This window comes from Aquila chrysaetos, chromosome 12 (assembly GCF_900496995.4).
Source record: "Aquila chrysaetos chrysaetos chromosome 12, bAquChr1.4, whole genome shotgun sequence".
Classification (NCBI taxonomy): Eukaryota; Metazoa; Chordata; class Aves; order Accipitriformes; family Accipitridae; genus Aquila; species Aquila chrysaetos.
This window is the reverse complement of record NC_044015.1, coordinates 9,754,394-9,776,431: the sequence shown is the minus strand read 5'-3', so window position 1 is coordinate 9,776,431 and position 22,038 is coordinate 9,754,394. Positions and strand designations below refer to the sequence as shown.

Here is a 22,038-nt window from a genome sequence, read left to right as displayed (position 1 = left end):
CTTTATCCTTCCCCCCCCCCCCTTTTCCCCTCCCGGTAGCACCCAGGCCAGGGTGCAGGAGGTCTCCCTCTCTGTCCCCATCGCCGCCCCCCCCATGCCCAGCCCGGCGGGCTCCCGGGCCCCGGGAGCAGGCGGCATCGCGGGGGGGATGCGGGGGCCGGGTCCTCCTGCCGCCCCATCCCCTGTCCCTCGCAGCCCAGCTGCGCCCGGCCGCTGGGTCCCTCCTTAGCCCCCCCAGCACTTGTAGCAGCATAAAAATAATATATAATCACCCCCCCCCCCCACCCCCGCCTCCACCCCCGGTGCTATTTACTGTCAGCCGCTCTCCGGCTGGAGAGGGAGGCAGCCCTTATCCATAAACATCTCTCCTGCTCTTATGCTCCAGCTACGGGCATGGCTTCCCCCCCCCTCCCCAAAATCAATCTTCTTTCATGCATGCGTGTCAGCGTGATGTGCCTGGCTTTTACCGGGCAATCTTCTCCTCCAGACTTTTACAGCACCTCTCGTTTATTCTGAACTATGGGCAGATAGAGAGAGAGATAAATATCCAGCTCTCCAGATCTACAGAAGCTGTCCATCTATAGGCAGACATTGTATAGGCAGTCCGGATGGCCGGGTATACATCCTGCCTTAGGAAAAGCCCTCCTTCGCCGAGCACCCTCCCGCAGCATGGGTGCTGTAGTGGGGCGGGGGGGACACTGGATGGGGCAGGACCCACCACCGCCGCTCTCCCCCTGCTTACCACCGCACTGCTCTGGCCTGGCCTCGCTTCTGCCCATGTTTTCCAGCGACGGGGGTCCGTAACGCTCCAGCTGGATGGCAGAAAGCGGGTGGAAATGTGCTGTTCCCATCATGTGAAAACCAGGGTCCTGGGAAGCAAATGGGTGTTGGACCGTGGAGCGGGGCGGGGGGGGATGCACAGTGGCTAGCACGGGCGGCTCGTGGTCCTCGGGGTGCGGCGGCAGTGGAGGGGAAGAAACGTTTGCCTATGCTGTAAAAACCTCTGCGGGTGGGGTGGAGGTAGTTGGCGTCCTGCGCCCCTGGCTCACAGCTGGGACCCTGTGGGTGAAACCTGTGGGTCACCCTGGCAGCCCGGCCCTTGCAGGACCGGGGTGGCCGTGGGGAGCAACAAGCTGTGTCCCTGGTCGGGGGCTGCGGGATGCTGTCCCAGAGGGAGCGAGAGGCAGGCGGGGAAATGGGTGGTAGGGAGCATAGCCTGAAGAATGGGGTGCAGAAGGGAAAAGCATCGTGTGTGTGTGTGTGTGTGTGTGTGTGTGTGTCTGTGCATGGCAGGGCTGTGGGTTTTGCTACCCCGAAGGATTTTTGGTGAAGGTTGGCAAAGGAAGATGTGCTGGGACACCGGCGAGGCGAGGAGCGGCAGCTCATCACCCCGCAAAGCACCAGCACGAGCCAACGCGGGGCTTTGCTGGCCACACTGGCTGGGTGGGGGCACCGCGGGGGCGAGGGGACTGCGGTGGCTGACGCTGCTTTTCTCTCCATCTCTCTCCCCCCCCGCCCAGAGATCCCCCAGTGCGCCGGCTGCAACCAGCACATCCTGGACAAGTTCATCCTCAAGGTCCTGGACCGGCACTGGCACAGCTCCTGCCTCAAGTGTGCCGATTGCCAGATGCAGCTGGCCGACCGCTGCTTCTCCCGGGCCGGCAGCGTCTACTGCAAGGAGGACTTCTTCAAGTGAGTACCACTCGGGGGCACAGCCCCCCGAAAGCGGCGTCTCCCCCGCCCGCAAAGCAGACAAACACACAACTTCTTATTTTTAAGTGGAATTTCTCCAAAATCTTCATCTTTTTTTAAGTTGTGGAAATAATGAAACGGTGCTTTACAGCTGCCGCAGGATGCTGTTTGTTGGGATTGAACCTTCCGAAGGCCCCAAATCTCCCTGATGCTCCTCTCGCTCCCCTGTACCGGTTTCAAACGCCCATGGAACAGTGAGCCGCCGTGGTTCGGCAGCGGCCCCGGCTCCGATCGGAGCTAGAGGGCAGGAGAAACCCGCGCAAGGCAGCGGCAGCGCTGCCTGCTCCTGCCCGAGCCCCTCGCTCACCTAGCCGGGGTTTGCCGATGCCATTTCTCTCCCTTCATCTTTTTACCTTTTTTTTCTGTTTTTTTTTTTTAATCCTTTTTTTTTTTTTGCTCCTGGTAGTGTAAAAACCTCATTTGATTTCGTTGGCAGCTGCCTCCAAGCTGTGCGATGCCCGAGCCTCAGCGTTTCCCTGCTCCCACGGGACAGGACAACCCGTTTTCCGTTAAGAATGGACTTCTTAGCGGGGATGCTCTAGTCCCCGGCTGCTGGCAAAATCTGGGAGCTTTCCCAAGGGATGGCAGAGGGTGTTGCACTGGGACCGGGCACAGCTCGGCCGGCGGTGAATGGCTGTGAAGCAGAGGGCTGCTGCTTTACACCTCCCGCAGGGAGGAGGGCCAGATCCTGGCCAGCGGGTGCCTCTTGCTGCCCGGGTGCAGATGATGGGCCCCAGCTGAAAAGCAGCTGCTGCACCTCGGGGACCAGGACCACCTCCCCACGCCATCATCTCCTGCTCACCCCCGGCCACGCCGGCTCTCCCCATCTTTCCCCACCGCCGGCCGGCCAGCTAAACCAACTGATAGTGATTATGCCCCGTGCTAATCCCCGGGCAGAACTTTCCCTGCCTGCCCATCCCCAGGCTCTCCGGCCTCCCACATCCCCCCCTCCTCCGCCCCACCAGCCATCAGGTCCAAAGATGCAGCTTGAATTTCTCCTTCCCGGTTGGGGAACGTGCGACGGTCAAAGCAGCCTGGGTAATAACACTTCACTTCTGATATTTTCCAGCCTATTAATCTCCAAGTCATTTAAATAGTCACCCAAAAGGTGCGGGTAATCAATGTTAATTAGAGTTGAAAGATCAGCGACTTTCTTAGATGAGGTCCTGCCTGGATTATTTGGTGCCAATCAATAGCATCTCGGCGCTCGCTCAGGCTCTCGCCTCACCTTTCTTTCAACCACTCATTGATTTTGGGGTAGGTAACCTGCGGAGGATGTGAGGATTTAAGACCAACTTCAGAGATAGATTTGCAATGCAGGAGCCGCTTCTGAAAAGACCAGATTTTTTTTGATTTTTTTTTTTAATCGTTTTTTCCCTCCCCACAAATCACAGCTCTTGGTCCCCAGCCATGTGCAGCTCTGTCCTGGGTTTGGCCGTCCCCAGGTGGTGTGGAAACACCCCAGGATGCTGGGGCAGTGTGTTAAAATGGTTTTAATAGTGTTCTGGGGGGGTGGATGGGTAGAGGGAGGATGGGAGCTGCAGAGTGTGCACTGGCTCAGCCTTGGGCACAGAGAAGCATCGTCTGTCTGTCCTATCCCTCCCTCTGTACATCCCTCTGTCCCACCCTCCATCCCTTCATCCCTCCCCCATCCCTCCATTCCCTCCATCACTTCATCACTCCCTCCCCCATCCCTTCATCCCTCCCTTCCTCTCTCCAGCTCCCATCCCTCCCTCCTTGCCTCCCTCCCTCCCTTCCTCTCTCTCCCACACTCCCTTCCAGCTGACTCTGGGAGAGCTGAGGTGTCCCCAGCAACTGTCCGGGGACTCTCCCTTTAGGATACAAGCCCAGAAAATGAGACAAAACAGGTTTTTCCCTCCTCGCCTTCTGCTTCCAACACCCCTTTGAGCAGCTGGCGAAATCGCGCCGGCACCACTCATGCCTGCTGCCTGCAGCCCGACCCTGTGTGACACCTGTGTGACTCGGGGACAATCTCGGGGACGCAGCTTTGGTGGCAGTGCCCTGGCTTTCCGGATGGCAGGAGGGCACGGGCAGCCGTGGGGGATGTTCAGCCCTCGGAGGGCAGCGAGAGGTGTCCAGGCTGGCTGTACCCCCTGGACACCCCTGAACGCCACCGCCAGCCCCTGCAGCCTCGGGGCTGGGGGCCAGAGGGCTTGGGTTTTCCTGGACTGCCTCCTTCGTACTAGGTGGGTCTGTTTAAGGTGTAGGGGACAGATTTATTCTGATAGCTTTGCTGCCTGGGCTGCTGCTGCAATGCCAGGACGGTTCTGCAGGGTCCTGGCCCCCTGCTGATGGGGTGCTTAGGGGTGCTGGGGGGAGCAGGAGAGACCCAGCAGAGCCCTTGCGGTGCCAGTGGGAGGTGGGGATCTGCCCCATGGCAATCGCAAAGCCCACATGGCTGATGCTGGAAACACCAGTGGCAATAACCACTTATTTTTTGACTTTCTCCTGTTGCTGCCACCACCTCGTGGCACGTGTCGCCCTCGCACTGTTAATTCAGTGTACACCGGCTGTTATCTGGGTGTTATCCAGGTGTTATCTGGGTGTTAGCCTTCATGCCTGCATAGGGCAACCACACTCCACCACAGCCTGGGCTGCACCCACATGGGTGCGCCCATGAGCTGGGTGCACCTGGACACCCCAGGCTCTCTGCAGCAGAGTGCATGCGATCTGCTGGCTGCTGGGCCAGATGCATGCTCCTTGCGTGTTCCTTCCACACTTCTCGCACCATTCTCACATGGTCCTTGCACGCTTCTTCCACACTTCTCGCATGCTCCTTGCACACTCCTTGCACCATTCTTGCATGCTTCTTCCACACTTGCATGCTCCTTGCAGCCGTGCTGTGGGCTTGCTTGGGCCCACACCTACCCCAAGCCAGCACGCCCCACGCACCCGTCGGGCTGTCATTACGGTGTAAGAGCCCCATCATTCTGCATTAATCTGGGATTCATCATGCTAGCGGGGCGGTGTAATTAATTTATTTGGTATTAATGTGGATGAAATATGTACTGTCCTTGCAGGGGAAAATCAGGCAGCCTATAAGCATTAGTTAAAAGAACCATTAAAATCAAACCTTCCTCAGCTCCATTAGGCCCATCTTTCACAGTGAAGAAGATAAACCCCTGCCGTGTGAAGTGTCATGCATAATTAGGTTGATTGCTGGTTGAAACTCTGCCCTGTCTCCTGGTCCCCACCCCATCTCCGGACGAAGCCCACCTCGCCGGGGGGCTCAGGGTCACCCGCTTCTCCTTGCAGGCGTTTCGGGACCAAATGCACGGCGTGCCAGCAGGGCATCCCCCCCACCCAGGTGGTCCGCAAAGCCCAGGACTTCGTCTACCACCTCCACTGCTTCGCCTGCATCATCTGCAGCCGGCAACTGGCCACCGGCGACGAGTTCTACCTGATGGAGGACGGGCGGCTGGTTTGCAAGGAGGACTATGAGACCGCCAAGCAGAACGGTAGGCACCCTGAAAGGGCTATGAGGCGGGCCAGCACACCAAGGGGTGGCCATGGGTCATGTCACCGGCATCACACCTGCGGGAAGGTGTCGCTGCGGGCTCTGGGGCGGCTGGTTTCGGGGAGCTTTTCCCCAGCGGCGTGGGTTGGCGGTTTGGGGTTGCTCACGCTGCTGCGGTCGGGGTCGGGGCTGGTACCGGCTCCTTTGCTCGCAGATGACTCCGAGGCGGGCGCTAAGCGGCCCCGGACCACCATCACGGCCAAGCAGCTGGAGACGCTGAAGAACGCCTACAAAAACTCCCCCAAGCCCGCACGGCACGTGCGGGAGCAGCTCTCCTCTGAGACGGGCCTCGACATGAGGGTGGTGCAGGTGAGGCCACGGGGATGCCCCTCTCCACCCCGCCGCTAGTGAAGGGGGACATAGGGGTCCCACCGGGGTGCTGGGGTGCTGGGTTTCAGGGGTGCAGGAGTGCCACGGTGCAGGGCTGCCAGTCTTCAGGGGATGCAGAGGTGGCAGGGGTATTGGGGTAGCATAGGTGCCCGGGAGATGGGTTGCAGGGGTGCATGGGTGCGTGGGAGCTGGGGTGCTGGTGTGCCGGGATGCAGGCATGCTAGGTTGCAGGGGTGCTGGTGCGTGGGATTGCAGGGGTGCTGGCATGCTGGGATGCCTGGATGCTGGGTTGCAGGAGTGCTAGTTTACATGGTGTGTGGGAGCTGGGTTGCATATGTGTTGGGGTGCTGGGGTGCCGGGGTTGCAGGCGTGCTGGGTTGCAGGAGTGCTGGGTTGCAGGGGTGCTAGCATATGGGGTTGCAGGGGTGCTGGGTGGCAGAAGTGCAGGGGTGCTGGCATGCTGGGATGTAGGCGTGCCAGGGTGCTGGCTTGCATGGGTGCCGGTATGCAGGGGTGCCAGTGTGCCGTGGTGCCAGCGATATCCCCATTTCTCCCCAGGTGTGGTTCCAGAACCGCCGGGCCAAGGAGAAGCGGCTGAAGAAGGACGCGGGGCGGCATCGCTGGGGCCAGTTTTACAAGAGCGTCAAGAGGAGCCGCGGGGGCGGCAAGCTGGAGAAGGAGAGCTCGGCCGAGGACTGCGGCGTCAGCGACAGCGAGCTCAGCTTCCGCGGTGAGCGGGACACCGACGTGGGGCGGGGGGGCCGCGGGGCTCCCCCCTGCGCTGACCCCCCCCCTCTGCTCTCCCTCCTTTCCCCGGCAGAAGACCAGATCCTCTCCGAGCTCGGCCACACCAACAGGGTTTACGGCACCGTGGGGGACGTGGCGGGCGGACAGTTGCTGAACGGCAGCTTCTCCATGGAGGGGACGGGACAGTCGTACCAGGACTTGCGGGACGGCAGTCCCTACGGCCTCCCCCAGTCGCCGTCCTCCATCTCCTCCCTGCCGTCCCACCCACCCTTGCTCAACGGGCTGGACTACGCCATGGACGGCAGCCTGGGGCTGGTGGCCCACGGGGCGCAGGGGGTGAGTCAGACGCTGCGGGCCATGGCCGGGGGGGGGCCCCACCTCCGACATTTCCACGGGGAGCAGCGTCGGGTACCCAGACTTTCCCACCAGCCCGGCCTCCTGGCTGGACGACATGGATCACCCCCCTTTCTAAGCGCCGCTCGCCCCCCGCCCCGGCCCCCCCTCGCTCCCCCCCAGCCCGCAAGCGCAGCACCGAGGGCGCCCGCCGGCGGTTGACCTTTCCAGGATTTCCCATGGGAATCGGCCCCGGAGGGCTGGAGGGGTGGGGGGGCGGCATCGGCGATGGCCAGGGGCGGTTGTGCCCAGGGTGGGGGGCACGGATGCCTTTGGGTGTAAGCACAAGAGAGGTGTCGGCGGCACATGGGACGCACGGTGAGGACTCCGGCGCGGGGCTGGGGCACGGCGGGATGTGCGATGGCGTAAGCCGGCGGGAGGGAAGGACAATCGGGGATGGCAGAATCCGTCCCGGTGCCCGCACCAGCCCTGCACCCCTCCTGCCGAGCACCGCTGCTATTTTCAAGAGTTATTTTTCGATATGGAGTTGCAACATGACTCGGCGCTGCCTGGAGCTTCAGCGTAAAGAAAAGTCTATATTGTAGAAGGGTTTATTTTAGCGAGGCTGGGGACCTGTCCAGGCAGGGCCATTGCCCCACTGCCCGGGGGGGGGATGCTGCCCGCTCCAGGCACAGTGGGACCGAAGCCGTCGCACGGTGGCTGTGGGGCCGTGATTTATCCCCAGGCATGTGGGAGTGCTTACGGTGCGTCACTGTGGGTTTTACCTCGGTCGCGCAGCAGGGAGGAATTAAAAAAGAAAAAAAAAAGCCTCTAGCCTGAGATGCCGCTGGGCAGCGGCAGGGCCGGCCGGGATGCTCGAGGCTGGCACGTGCAGAGCAGCTGCTGCAAGTGCTGGGGAAGGGAAGGGTGAGTGGGAGAGGTGGGGAATGTTTGCTCTGAGGGTATTGCAATAAATTCCAACCCCCCAACACCCCCAAAGAGGGGAAAAAGGGCATTTCATCAGCTGCAGAAGCAGCTGCACGACGGTGAGCAGCAGAGGGGATTGGGGTGTGAGACCCCTCAGCCATCAGCCACCCCCCTTCTCCAGTGCCACGGGGCTGACAGGACCAGGGGCCGGTGCGGGCAGCCAGGGAGGACCTGGGTGGTTTTGGCACAGCCCGTGAGCCCCATGGGGTCTGTTCCCGGCCGGGCCCACCCACTACCAGCCCCTTTCTCAAAACCCACATCCCTAGGCTTGTGACGGCCACCTGCCCATCGCTCCCGGCACAGCCTGCAACCCCCGCCCTTGCCAAGCTGAAGGCATTCAGCCTGATGGATAAAATCCAGCTCCACGCTTGCTGCCGGGGTGCCCGGCTCTGGCCTGGCCCTGCAGGGATGCCCCAGCTGAGGGGTGCCCACCACCCCTGCTCCAGCTCTGGGGTGATGCTGATGATCCCAGGCTGCCCTTCACAGAGGGGTGGTGGTGGATCCAGTTAGCTGGCTGCTGCCAGAAGCCTGGGGCAGGGGAGCTCCAAAAGAAAAGGGGAAAAAAGAATAAAAATTAAAAAAAAAAAAAAAAAAAAAAAAAGCCACTCAAGAAAGCACATCATTGGTATGTCCCTGTCCCTCCTTGCCCCCCCTGGCTGGGCGTGCTGGTGCTGCAGGTGTTGCCCCAGCTGCACCCATGTGCCTCCCCCCTCCCCAGCCTTGGGTGCTGCTTTGTGCCAAGCCCCCGGCCTTGCCGGGCACCGCGGGCGGCTGGTGGGGGGTTGTCGGGGGAAGCCGTGCCTGCTGCTCTCCATCCCCCTTTGACAAGGCCAAACGCCCCCTCCCCTCACTGTGTAAATTTTGTACAGTTCCAGAAAGTGAGAGTCTTGTTTCCTGGGGGAAAAAAATAAAACCCAACAAAAATAATAATAAAAAAAATTCAAAGAATAAAACCTTATTTATTGCCATGTCTTTGGGGAAAAAGGACCCCCCCAATCCCCCTGAATTCGGGCCTGGGGTGTTGCTTTTGTACCCTGCCTCCTGTGCGTTGGCATGAGATGTGTACAGTCACCCCCTCGCCTCGAGGGAAAGTGGTGTCAAATAAACTCGGGATGCTCTTTAGCAAGCTGCTGTCTTCTTTGGGATTTTCTTCCTCAACGGGAGGGCAGTGGCCACCATCGGCATCGCCTGCTCTAGCACTGTCGCCTGTTTGGGTTCGGGATCCTCTGGGTCTTGTCCGGATGGAGGAGCCGGGATCCCTGGATGGGACGAGCGACAGCGGTTATCATGCCCTGGCTTTTTGTGGGCATGGAGAGGTGGGGGGGGTTGGGGTGAGCATCTCCATCCCTGCCACATGGCACCCCAAGATGCCCGCAGCTTTCCTGCCACCACGCAGTGATGGCGGTGGGTGCCTGCAGTCCCCCCGCCACCAGCAAAGCCGGCACATGTCCCCAGCCATGTCCCCCGCCATTTGCCTGGCTCTGTACCACCTCGGTGGGCACAGGTGAGATGATGGAAAAGCCATGCCGGGGGGGGGGAGGTCCAAGCCCCTCCGCAGGCACCGGTGTGTTGGCTTTCTATATTTTAATCATTTTAACATTTAATGCTTCTCAATTAAAGTGATTTCCTGGAGTAGATGCCAAGCTTAGGACGAATGCACATTAACCACTTTCTGTATCGGTAGTTAAAGGCACTGAGGGATTTAAACAGCAATCCGCAAGGCTGCTGGGGAAAGGTTTGGCTGAATAAAGCAGATTATAAACAATAATATATGTCTTTCTCATTTCCCCCCCCCCCCCCTTTTTTTTTTTGGAAAGGCTCCAACCTCACAAACAGACCTAAAGTGCTATAAACATCTCCAGGGCTGAGCACTCAGCCCCCAGATGTGCTCTCTGAAAGCACGGGCATCGTGGCTACTGCTTTTCATCCCTGCTTTAAGAGAGATTTTTTTTTTTTTTTTATTACCCAGCATGTCCATCAAGCCAGGCAGTGGCTGTCCATTATGGCACTGCACAAGGGTGGCCTTGCTTGTCCCTAACCTTGATGCCACCATGTCTCCATCCCAAAGCCAGCGCAGCAGCTCTGTGCAGAGCACCCCAGCAGTGGGGTCAGCACCTTTGCTTCATCTGCATCCGGACGCAAAAGCGACTGGCATTGCTGTCAGCACCCATTGCATTTTTGACTGTGCACCGTGGCTGCGATGAGACCTGCCTGCGGGTCTTCTTGGCAGGGGGAGGGAGAGCAGAAGCCACTGTGGCTCCTTGCTCAAGGGTCAGGGGGCTGTCGCATTGCTTCCATCGAATAAGCATCGCTCCCCAGGGACTGGCAGGGACCCTAAGTGTTGAAACCTGGCATTTAGCATAGAGCATTAATGTTTATATCAGCAGCAGCTTGCTTCATGCCACTGAGGAGACACATGTCCGTACCCAAGCTCCCTGCCTGCCTGCTGCCAGCTCGTTTCACCACCCCTTGCCACAACTGGGCAGCAAAAGCGTCCCCCAACACAGAGGGACTGGTGCATGTGCGGTGGTTGCGACAGATGCACAAGATGTATTTTATTTTTGCCATCCACACTCCAGCAGGAAGGCAGTTTCTTTGGGACGTTCATAGGGAGGAGGCTTAGAGCTCAAGTTTCCTACTAACTTCAGAAAAAGCCCTGAAGGTTTTTTCTTCTTTTCCCCAAGAGCACAGAGACCACCGCAGCTCCCTGGCCCATCAGACCCCTCCAATATTAAGTTACTGGAAAATAAGTTGATGTGGTCAATATAAGGGCCCATACAGCCTGTTAACTTGCCCAAGCCATTTTGCCCCCACCACTGAGCCTGCCCCGTGCCTTGCGGTGGTGCTTCGGCTGCTGGCGGCGTTCAATGCAGTGCGGCAAACTTTATCAGCGTTAGCAAAAGCTGGCAGGAGCCGGCAGCTGCTGTGAGGGGCCAAAACCCACACATGCCTCCTGCCCAGCCATTACTTACCGGAGGGAACATTCCCACTTAATTTTCCTGAGGCTGGATGCGCTGCAGAAAGGACTCGATGGCAAGGAGCTTCCCGTCATTGCAATGATTTCCTACGCTCCCCCCAGGCTGTAAATCTCCTTGTCTGGGAAAAAGCAAGCAGCATGGCAATGACCTGCAGGGAAGCCATGGCCTCCTCTTGCCGTGTACACCCACCCGACGCAGCAGACTCCCTCCCAGCCCGAAGCACAAACCCATCCCCGGCAGCTCCCCTGGACCACGGCCGACCCAAGTGGGGATTCCAATGAGGATGCACAAAGCCCTGCACCCATCCCACCTCACTCCTGAGGTATTGCCACAAATTTCTCATTGTTCTGGGTAGTTGGCCAGCTGAGAGGACCATGAAGTGTCCAAGACAGGCCCGCAGGGGTGACAGGGCAAGCGCATGTTTATGTCCGTGCCTGGCTCTTACAAAATCCCGGCCCTGAAAGAGCCACCCTGGGGACTGGCACACGACAGGAGGACCTGGAGCTGCTGGTGGAGGTGGGGTTTTAATGCCGTTTAATTCACCAAAGTGGTTGTGTGATGTGGTAAAAGTCCTGTCAGCTTGGAGAGGTTGGTTAGCCATAAAACACTTGTCTTACAGGTGTTAGGTAAGAACTAGAGGGACAGACAGACAGCTGTTCGACCCCGCTGTCTTCTGTAGCCCTCCTTCCCCAGGACAAGAGCTCAAGCAGAGCTTTCCAAGGGCTATGACAGTGCTGAGCTGCCTCCCACCCTTATTGCTTCCAAGGAATCAAGTCACTCCTGCAAGAAAAACACACAGAGGCTCTGTCCCAACACTGTGCTTTGCTTTTATTTATAATATTTTGTTTGGACCCAGGGGAAAAAAAAAATAAACCAAAACTCAACCTGAACGGGAGAGATGAGCATCTCACCTGGCCCAGCAGCCCTCCCCTCCCCACGGAGGAGCCGACCAGTCAGCACAGACTGCTCTGGTGAGACACCCGATGAAGTACTTGTGTTTAATACATTAAAACAATACTTGGGGCCTTCTCCAGGCCCTCTCTCCCCTCCCTTGCTCCCTCCCCCCTAAATACTGATAAATGTCAGAGCATGCAAAACCCTGATCCCATCCTGCCCAGGATATGCGCTCGGCCAGCCAGCCCTTGTAAGCTGGAGAGCCCACTCAGACCCTGTGCTCTAAAAGCTCCCCTTTGAACCTCCAAGGTGTTTCAGAGGGCAGCAGGGGAAGAGAAGGGGTGTTATTGCGGAGTGTCTCTGTCCTCCCCGCCACGTGCTGCCGCAGGGTTAGGTCTTGCCAGTGGTGTGCTGCTGTAGAGCCGAAGTGATGGCTTTACAGTCTGTCACCTCCTCCGGCAAGCAACCCTCCTGGTCCCGGAGCGTGGGGTCGGCTCCCGACTTCAGCAGCAGCTCCACAATGTCCAAAAACTCGCAGGCAGCAGCTGGAGGGAGAAAGGGAAGGGTTAGTCTGGGGATCCTGACCCGAGGCGGCGGTGATGGGCGTTTCTGGAGAGACGCTGTAGCTGGCGACTTCCCATGCCTGTGCCAGAGGTAGGAAGTGCCGTCTCAGCACCTGGCCAGGCGGAGCAGATAATTTTTCGGTGCAGTGTTCAGTACTCAATGTCTTACTTGCCTTTGGATTTAATAGTGCAAAGGAAAGAGAAAAGACAGAGCGAAAGCAATGAAAAGCCAAAAGTCCTGAGAGAGAGGGTGTTACCAGTGCAACCATCACCCCCGAGCCCACAGCGCAGCCGTGGAGCCACTGGGAGCTGGGTGGTTTGCTGGACATCACCTGGGACGATGCACAGGGTGCCTGGGCGCAGTTTGGCTAACGCTCCTTCATGTCCAGGACTGGAGACAGGCCCAGGGATGGGCCCCAGAGTGCTACTGCAGCACCACAGAGAGGCCCCAAGTGTCACCTGGGAAAGCATTCCCTGCCTGGTTTTGTACCCAGAATTTATAATGCATTTATCATTTATAACATATTATAAGCCCCTGCCCCTCACCTGCCTCCTGAACCTCACAGGGCTCCACTGGCAGCACGTCCCAGGCAGGACATTGTCAGTACTGCCTTGCTCCCGGCTTTCATCCATCATTGCTCCTTGTGGAAAATTCGGATGGTTTTTAGCTGCCAGCCGGACCGTCCCTGAGCACCAGCTGACACAGACAGCCAGTAACAGCACACCAGTCATTTCTAACTCATGCCTCTGCTAGCAACTATTTTTTCAGCCCCAATTTACTCTGCCAAGATAGAATCAAGTTTGACCTGAACTCTTCTCTGTCCTGAGGATGTAACAGCCTGGCAGCTTTCAGCTTCCCCTCCAACCTTGCCTAAGGGTGTTAAAAAAAAAAAGAACCAGGAAAAACAGAGAAACTCTTAACACAGAAGAGCTGGGCTTCACTGATACCAGCAGAAGTCCCAGTCCCTTGATTTTCCCTTAAGTCTGTGCAATGCAGATCCTAGTGAAGCCAAAAACTGCCTCAGCTCCCATCTGCCTTACGAGGCCGCAAAGCCGGCAGCTTCCTCTCACATTGGTAGTGACTGGTTGCAATTTTATTTCAGGCGCTTTTACAACGTAATCAACTAACTCTTTTTTGCCGTTAAATGTAGTAATTAGAGTGTCTTTTGCATTACTCTGCAGTTTTCTACTGACCCAAAGGGACAAGCAGCAATGTTTAATTAAAATAAATTTGATGTATGATTGGAGCTTATACTGAAAAAGATAAAAAAAGGGGAAGAAAAGGGGGAAGGGGTTGGTGAGGCAGCAGATGGGGGTGTGAGTGGGGCTGAGCTGAAGGGCTGGGGGGGGCACGTCCCGGTGTGACTGCACAGCACCCTTGCAGAAAGCAGACTTCCAGGGGTGCCAAGGAAGCTGCGGTGACAGCTTCTGGGGATGGAGAGCTGGTGCCCGCACGGGGAAAGGTGGCTTCCTTGTCCGCTGCCACCAGCGGGCACAGCCCGTGTCCTCGAGCGGGCCGGGGACGTCCCCGGGGACGAGCACAGCTGCTGGATTTATCGCACCCTGGGACCCTCGATTTGTCAAGGGCTGGAGCGGCAGCCCTGACACTGGCACGGGTGAAGATGAATTTCCATTCAGCGCAGTTCGCCTTCCGACTCCATTAATCCTCAGGGTTCAGATGATGAATTTCTTTTTTTTTTTTTTTTTTTATTATTTATTTTCCCTCCAGCGTCCCCTCCCACTGCCCTGCCACAGCACAGAAAGAGCCGAACAGATGGTGCTTTGCAGGGAAGCCAGAGCGCCCATGAGGATACAGAGCCTGCCCACTCTGCGGCCACGTGGCCACCAGTGCTTGGAGAAGCCTTGATTTCCTCTGGGAGAGGCAGCAGCAATGAGTTTAGTATTCCCGGTGGGTGGGTGGGTGGATGGATGGATGGATGGAGAGGAGCCGAAGACTAACGGGCCGTTTAGTGGGGAGACCTGTGCTCATACCGATCAACACGGCACTGCCGGCTGCCTCCAGCCTGGAGGATGGCAGGTCCGGTGGTGGGTCCCACCGGTGAGCCGGTGCCTTCGGACCGCACTGCCGGCTGGCCTCCACTTAACCTCCGATTAAACCCGGGGTCGGCGCCGATCGGAAGGAGGCAGGATTTATAACCCACAGCAGGATGCAGTTTGACACCGGCTGTAATCAGGAGAGCTGTCACCACAAGGACAGCTGTCAGGCCACGCTGGCTCATAAAAAGGGATGGAGACACCCTAAAAGCAGTGGCTGCCTTGCTGGCCTTGCTCATGGGATTTAACCCTTCCCTGAACAGTCTCTAACAAAAGGGATGGCCTTGTAAAGGCACTGCTCCGCTCAGCACTGCCAGAGACAGTTTTCACACAAGCTCTCATGTCTCTCTGCTGCAATTAACGGCTTGGATGCGAAGCGCTTACCGAGATGATATCAGAAGAGTTTCAGTGAGTTCTAGTTTCAGGCCAATAGCCACTTGAATCAAACCCATTCACTCAATTAACAAACTATTTTCAAGACCGGGGTGATTTATGACCAGATCAGCCAGGTAAGGGAATGAGGACGGCCTGGGTGCAGTGATGGTCAGCCAGGGACAGCAGGGCACCCACGGGCACGCCAGACCTGCGTGCCAGTGACCCAGAGAGGCTTTCCCAAAGATGACGTATAGGGAGGGGAGGTTGGATAATACTCAAGGGGAATAAAAAATTTTAACACTTAAAACATTCAGGAAAAAAACCCTGGTAAACTGTCATTATTGAAACATCTGAGCTGGCAGGGTGGATCAGAAAAAACATTTCTGAAATAATGTTAATTAAATCAGTTATGTTTGTTTGCTTGTGTTAAACAACCTGCTTCAACCACCAGCCAGAGGGATCCACCTGCACATAATTTACATTGAGGTGATGCATCCACCCTCTACTTTCACATATTGAACTTGCTTGAAGCAGGTGCTCTTGGATAACTTACACACATGCTATGCTTTTGGACAACCCACTATAATCCACTGCGCACCCCTCGGTAGGCAGATGTCAGTGCCAGAGCGGGGAACAGGGGAGAGCATCTCCCCAGGAGGGAGAAAGCCCAAAATGTGGAATGAGCTGGGCAGAGAAAGAGGCAACGTGGCATTAAGTGCTGTCATTCTGTGGACACTGCTGCACTAAGCAACACATTTGCTACTTCAGTCAGAATGGTAAGAATTTGAAAAATAAAGTATCCTACAAGAAAGATCACATGGGGAGAAATCATACATTATTGTAATTACAGTCTCAGTTCAGGGGCCGTGGAATCTGGTAGTTTAGATCCAGATCCAAATGCTGTGCTTCGGACTGATGGTCTGCAAAGCAATTTTGCCATCCTGCTAATGTCCTTGTGGAAAGATCATAAGAGAGGAAAAGACACAAACACTTCAGAATGACAAGTATGCTCTTAATTACATAGTGACAGGCATCGAGAGAGAGTACAAAATAAGAACTGGTATGTCTTAATTTTGGAAAAAATTATGATACAGATTAAATCGATACTTCCTTCCTATTCCCTGCACATCGGCACTGCATGTGTCACTTTAGTCTCTACTTTTCTCATTTGGAGATAGAGCAATCTTTCAATTAAAAGGATTGCTACAAAATCTCATATCTAATTAGCATGTAATTGTAGGAGGGACACAATCTGTAACTTTGCTCTTCTGGTTTTGGTAGTAGAGAAGCTGCTGCTCTCTCAGCTGCGATCAAACAGGTTTGTCACCAGGACGTGTGGAGGTGAAGGCCACCTTGCTCGTTCCCTTCCCCTCACCTGCGTAACCTGTTAAAGCCAGTACAGACTCTCCTCTCAACCTTAGCATCCCCTAACCAGAGCCACTCCTGGGCCTGGAGGTAGTACAACTGCATCCTGGAGACACTTAGGTGCACATGAAAAACTGCAGAAAGTGCATCATTAATTGGGGGAAAAGGAAGGCTTTAAGGTGACTTTTGCAGAGGAGAACAAAGGGAGGACAGCAGTCTTCCTTGCTGTTTCTCCCAGGGCTCCTATTCATACCATGCTGGGATTTGCCAGTGGGGGTAGCCGCTGGTTAATCACATCCAGCTTCCCTCCTCATATTTCTGCTGAAATTTGCTTTCTGCACGTAGACCATTTACTTCAGCTGCAAATCCATCCTATTACGAGGAAACAACCAAGCTGAAAGGCAGCTTACCGTAATGGAGTGCAGTCTGGCCTTCCCCATCCTGAAAAAGAGAGAGAGACTTGATTTTAGGGGTATAGGTAACGTCGTGGGAATACAAGTAAATCCCAGTTTTAAATAAACAAACTGAATCACAGCAATATTTTAACTGACTAGATAAACAGCTCAGGACACCCAGCTACCTGGCAGTCAGGTTTTGAATCATCATCCACCATCAATCCGTATTGATGGATAATCAATATCTATCCACCCATAAGAGTGCGTGGATCACGTCATGACATGAGTATAATTCAGTTCACAGCGTTATCACTTCAGGCCATAAAAATGAAGGATTTCAGTCCTACGGCCTTACTTTGGGACCCTCACTAATCCTGATGCTTTAGTGCAAGATGCTTCTGTGCAAGCCCAGTCTTGGCCAACTACTCGAGAGAAGGGTAAAGCACCGCAATGATGGCACAGCTCAGTGCGCCACACTCTTCAGCACAAGGGAGCACACAGAGGAAAAAAACTCCACTTTTCTTCCACCTGAATAAATCTTAGGTCCCTGCTCTTCAGAATTCAGGTCTGGCCAAAGGTGGACCCAACGCCCAAGTAAGTTCTGTTGGGCTGCTGGTGTCCCTGCAGGATGAGGGTGAGGAAAGGGCGATGCACAGTGCTCGGGAATGAGAGCTGGTTGCCGAACAGTTTGTGAAACAACTGCAGCGCAAGGGCAAAGCAAACCACATGATTTGAAGACGTTGGCACACAGCTCCCTCTTCAAGCTAACAGATATGCCACTGCATCAGCTGCAATGGTTTGGGAAGCGTGTCCCCTTCCCAGACTCGGCAAGCACAGGCAGAGCTTTGCTGGTGAGTGGTCGGTGCTCATGTGGCACGTCCAGCAGTGCAAACCCAGGCACCTCACCATGCCGCAGCCTTGCCCTGCCACAAGAACAGGTGAAATAACAGAAGGAAAGAATTACTGGCCCCTTTGCTTTCACTACCGCACCAGGATTAGCCTCTAATTCAGTTCTTTGCCTCCTTAATTTATTTGCATCTGTTTATGAAGACTTAAGTTTTTAATTACCATCATCTTTGGGATTAAGGTGCAAATTCTACAGCCTGCTGTGGATTCTGGAGCAGGCAAAAGGGAAAAGAACAGGAAAACAGGTAGAAATCCCACTCATAGCTGTTTGGAGACTACTGGTTTTCTAGCCTGTTATTCTGTTTGGTATTAACCCTGTTCAGCTGAGGAACTAGGAATGACTTGTGTTTCAGGGTGGGAGGTGCCACACTTTGCTCTGGGACACCACACCAACACAACAACCACAGGAGCAACAGGGACAAAAGAGAAAAGCCAGATGTAACAGGCATTTGCTGCCTAAACATCCATTTCACGTCTTTTCCAAGCAAAAGGTGGGGGGTCAGATTTTTCCTTCCACATGCTGCTATGCCCCCCATTCGTGGCACTCATGCCAATGTTTGGAGGCACCTCATTTCAGGAGCCTATTTCTGCCCAAATTGTGGGATCCAAGTGGGTGTCATTAGAAGATACCGCAAACCAAAAAACTGAAGGAATCAAGGATGGCATCCATTGATTATTCCACACTAATAAGGTAACTGATCTGAGCCAGAGCCCCTGAGCAGTCCTTAAGCACGTGCCTGCTTGGAGGAGTGACAGGGCCGGCACTGACTTCAGCAAAATACGGAGCAGGGCTGGGGAAGAAGAGGCATGAGTGCTGCGAATGAGTTATTAGAAAGGCAAGCTTTCAAATATGCAGGTTGTGTGTGTGCTGGGGGATGGGAAACCAGCTCCCCTCCGTATCGCCACTTTCAAAATTGTAGCCGACAAAACCCCCAGGTGAATGGGATTGGAGACATGCAGCAGAAATCCCTTTCCATGGGAATGCTTTGCTGCAAAACTCCTTATAAAATACCTAGGACTGCTCCAGGAATACTACAGCCATTTGTTCCTCTTCCAAAAGCCTGTGTAAAGCACTGCTGCTTCAGCAGCAGGCTTTGGGCTAACAAGGCTTTTTATTTCTCTTAGATGTACTTTCTGGCATTTACTGGGCTAAGAAGGGAGCGCAAGTCCCAGCATACGAAATGCGTCTCTTTAATCCCGGTGCAGTTTTTAAAAAGAACTATTAATCCAATGTTATGCAAACATTGTTTACACTTTATTTACGCTGTGGATTTTTTTTTTCCCCTTTGAGCCTGACGGCTGGCCAAATGCTATTCGTTATACCTCTCAGATGCTACGCTATTTGCTTGTATTTTCTCTGTGACAAATTTTAATCCAGGTAAATGGAAAAAGCTCTAGTGTGGTCACTCACTAAGGGCCTTGATATGCCCTCAGGAGGCTGCTGATCTCAATCCCTCTTTGATTTGGCTTTTTGGAGCACTGTGGCTAATTGGAGCCTGACACACTCAGCTTCTCTGTGCACAGCGCTTGGCTCCAGGTACGGCAACACTGAGCCTTCAGCGCAAAATGGTCACACCTGGAAACTAATGAAAGATGGGCTGTGAAAGTGAGGATTACAGCTCCCATTGTGGAAATTATGTGAGACGAATATTGCCTACCAGGCGCTGGAAATGTCCGTTTTACAACAAAACAAGACGCGCATAAGTGGTCTTAAGATGAATTGCAGCTGGCCTTGATGCAAGGGATATTTCCCAATGTGCAACAGAAAGCAGCGGTTTCTGGAGCATCCTAGGCAAGGTGTGGTGTGCCTTTCTCCCAGGACGTGCCTCTGTTGGGACAAATGACCCCAAACAGCGAGCGGACAGGGGCAGCCTGCCACAGCCTCTGTCCTTACCTGGCTGCACCCTGCCCAGGGCACTGGCAAATGTCACCAGCCAGCCCGGGATCGCTGGCACCAGATTGCCATGTTGCAGCCAGGAGCGCATCCTCTGCAGCCAGAAGGAATGCAGAGATGCCGGCGGTGATCAGATGCACCGTTTTGCTCATCTGGTTTGCAAGCAGGGGCAGCTAATTTTCTCCACTGAAACCCATCAGGATTTTTGTTGGTTTATTTTATACAAAGCACCGAGTTGGAGGGGGATGTTTATCATATTTGTTTACTTCTTCTCTCTCCAATTTAGCTTTCAGATTACAGAAATGTAAATTATACAGAGCTGCAAGTACAACAAGACCCAGAGTCTACCGATACACACTGAAACCAATCATCTGATATATCTGTAACGTAAAAACCTGAATACTGTAACCAGTTATTTCCAAACTGTGCCTATGGAAAGTTAGGTGATCACGGTGCATTATCATTTCTGTGCTATGGCATGTTGAAAGAAATTAGAGACTTTTTTTTCCCAATATGAGCTTCTGTAGCATGACAGGAGCACAAAGAGAAGGTGTTAAGTAGGGGAGCTGATGTCAGGGAGTGCAGATGAAGAGATGGGCAGCTCCGGGGCCAATGCTGAGCTCTGCTCTATGCTGGGTTGCCTCCGAGAAATGTCTTTTTAACATCACACATCAGCTGGAATAATGTCAACGTTACAGGTTAAAAAGGAGGAAATCAGAGCTCTGATTCAGTGAACTTCAACACAAAAGGGGAAAAAGGCCAGGCTCGAAGTAGTAATACGTGTTTCTGTAAAGCTATGCTTTCAGCTTGTAAGGCACTGGCAGGTACCTGTCCCAGAGCCCTTTTAGCAATACCCTCTCTATAAAAAGGAGCTCATGAGCTTATGGAAATGGCAGAACCCATATCGACAGACAGAAGATGACCAGAAAGGAAGGGAAGACCATTACACACTCAAATATAGGAGCACTGAGTCCCACACATGCAAGTTACCAACCAACAACAGATTGATTCCAAGCTTTCTTCTTGCTTCCTAATGCTGCGTGCCATCCCTGGTGCCTTTTACAGCCTCCTGGCACATCTGGCCACAGCAGGATGACAGCCAAGCTGTACAGCCTTCAAGGGAGATGAGAGCATTTCCAAAGACTTCAAAAATAAAACCAAACGTCCACATCTACCAAAACCATCAAAACAAAGATGCTACAAAATCACCAGTACCTCCTATGTCCACGGTTTGCAACAGATGTCACTCAATGAAAATCCAGCTACCAGTGGGTAACTTATTGGATAACAGGATTGTGTCCTGCTCCTGAGAAATTTAAGCAAGAGAAATGAGAGAAGATGGACCGAGCGCAGATGGACCAACTGTCTTATCCGTTAAGTGGTACTATGGCTACTGCATGTCAATTTTGTCTTATAAGTGATAGGATTATATTGGTGTTGCCATCCCATGTTCATTCTTTGGGAATTTCTGTACCCTGCTTAACCTAACACAAGGTTTCTGGACTGAGGGGCAGAGACACGGAAACGGCTTGGCTCAGCCCTGCTGAGATGCTGCATATGCTATAAAACACAATTCCCGCTGCCCTGCCATGGCAAGCAGATCTTACATGTGTTGACGTGCCAGTGTTTGACTGCTGGTTTCACAGGACAGTTTTTAAAACAGTGTTATATAAACATCGATCTTCCAGACCTGCCTCACTTGCTCTCCAAGCTGCATGCAGAAACTTCTGCGAGCAGGAAGGTGGCCCTAAGGGAGACACTGTCTCTTCCTCCATCTCACGTGTTTTATGTAGCAGAAGTACAGAAAGAGGAAAAACAAAACCGTGCTGGCTACCTGGGTGAACTTTGGTCCAGCTAGACCCCTTATGGGTGATGAAGCTGGGGCTGGACAGCCCCCCACACCAGCTGTGAGGGTCTGCACAGGATCCCCATACCTCCTCAAGTGCTGGTCCGCATCAAGACCTCATCTCTGTGCCTTCAATCACAACTCCAAGCGCAGGCACCGTGACCGTGAAAAGCAGAAAAACATACACACTAAGCTCTCCCTTTTGAGGGATAGCACATGTACTCTTTATTTCAAGGCATTCTTTGCCCCGCATCACCTCTTCTTTCTGTTCATTTTTGGCACCTTTTAAGGTGTATGCTTGTTCCCATTGACAGACTCCAAATGTTGGCAGGGATCGCAAGAGATAAGACCGATGAGGTGATAAGAGTGTTTAACAGCACTGGGTCCTGGGCAGCACGGATGGGCCAGAGGGAAGATAAATATTTACACTACATCTTTAGAAGGTGAGTGAATAAAAAGGGCTAGAATAATGCAGCCTCTGAACAAGCACTGGTGCTTAGGAGCTGTGAATATAAATCTCTGCGGCCTCACGACACACACTCACTCAAGCTAGGGAGATGAAAAATAGCAAGAAAATACTTCCCTCCACTTTTAAAAAGGGTTTTATTTCTCATTTATTTCCACTTTAGACTTCAACTTCCCAACAATTTACTTTACCCTCATCATCTTCTTCTCTCTCTGAAATTTATCCCCAAGATGGCTGAGGGTGAGACTACGGCTAAAAGCATACCAGAATTCACATGCTAATACCCACCAGTATGTAAAACCAGGCAATACAGGCTAATATAACCAGTCCGAACTCCACCAAACAATTCAGTAGATGGCCCCAACACACCCGTTATTTTCATTTACATGCTGCTTTTGCACACAGCAGCCTGGGTTTGGGCATGTACATTAATATATTGAAAATGAATGCTTGTCCAATCAAAGCAGATAGACTGTGTGTGCAAATGCTGGCATAGAAAAGCAATGGTTTAGTTTGAAATTTGATCCTGCTCTTTTAAAATCCCTACCTTAGACCAGTGGGCACCCACATGCAAATAGACTTTTGCTTTTAGGTACCTCCTCATCCTTAAAGCA

General features: G+C 53.9%; 2 protein-coding genes across 3 annotated transcripts in view; one reads left to right on the top strand and one right to left on the bottom strand.

Moving 5' to 3' along the window:
- LHX4 (LIM homeobox 4) overlaps positions 1-8,151 on the top strand; it is a 13,136-nt gene extending 4,985 nt beyond the window's left edge. Inside the window, 6 exon segments of the mRNA XM_030033798.2 lie at positions 1,521-1,692; positions 5,029-5,231; positions 5,445-5,599; positions 6,179-6,350; positions 6,441-6,730; positions 6,732-8,151. Of these exon segments, the coding sequence (XP_029889658.1) occupies positions 1,521-1,692; positions 5,029-5,231; positions 5,445-5,599; positions 6,179-6,350; positions 6,441-6,730; positions 6,732-6,839 (1,100 nt within the window). The 3' untranslated portion in view covers positions 6,840-8,151.
- Positions 8,152-11,472: 3,321 nt separating this feature from the next.
- Positions 11,473-22,038, bottom strand: part of ACBD6 (acyl-CoA binding domain containing 6) — an 89,756-nt gene continuing 79,190 nt past the window's right edge. For both annotated transcript variants that reach the window (XM_041127953.1, XM_030033034.1), the window contains 2 exons: positions 16,328-16,358; positions 11,473-12,104 (listed from right to left, as the gene is read on the bottom strand). In XM_041127953.1, coding sequence (XP_040983887.1) covers positions 11,950-12,104; positions 16,328-16,358 — 186 coding nt within the window. In that variant the 3' untranslated portion in view covers positions 11,473-11,949. The remainder of the gene's footprint in view (positions 12,105-16,327; positions 16,359-22,038) is intronic.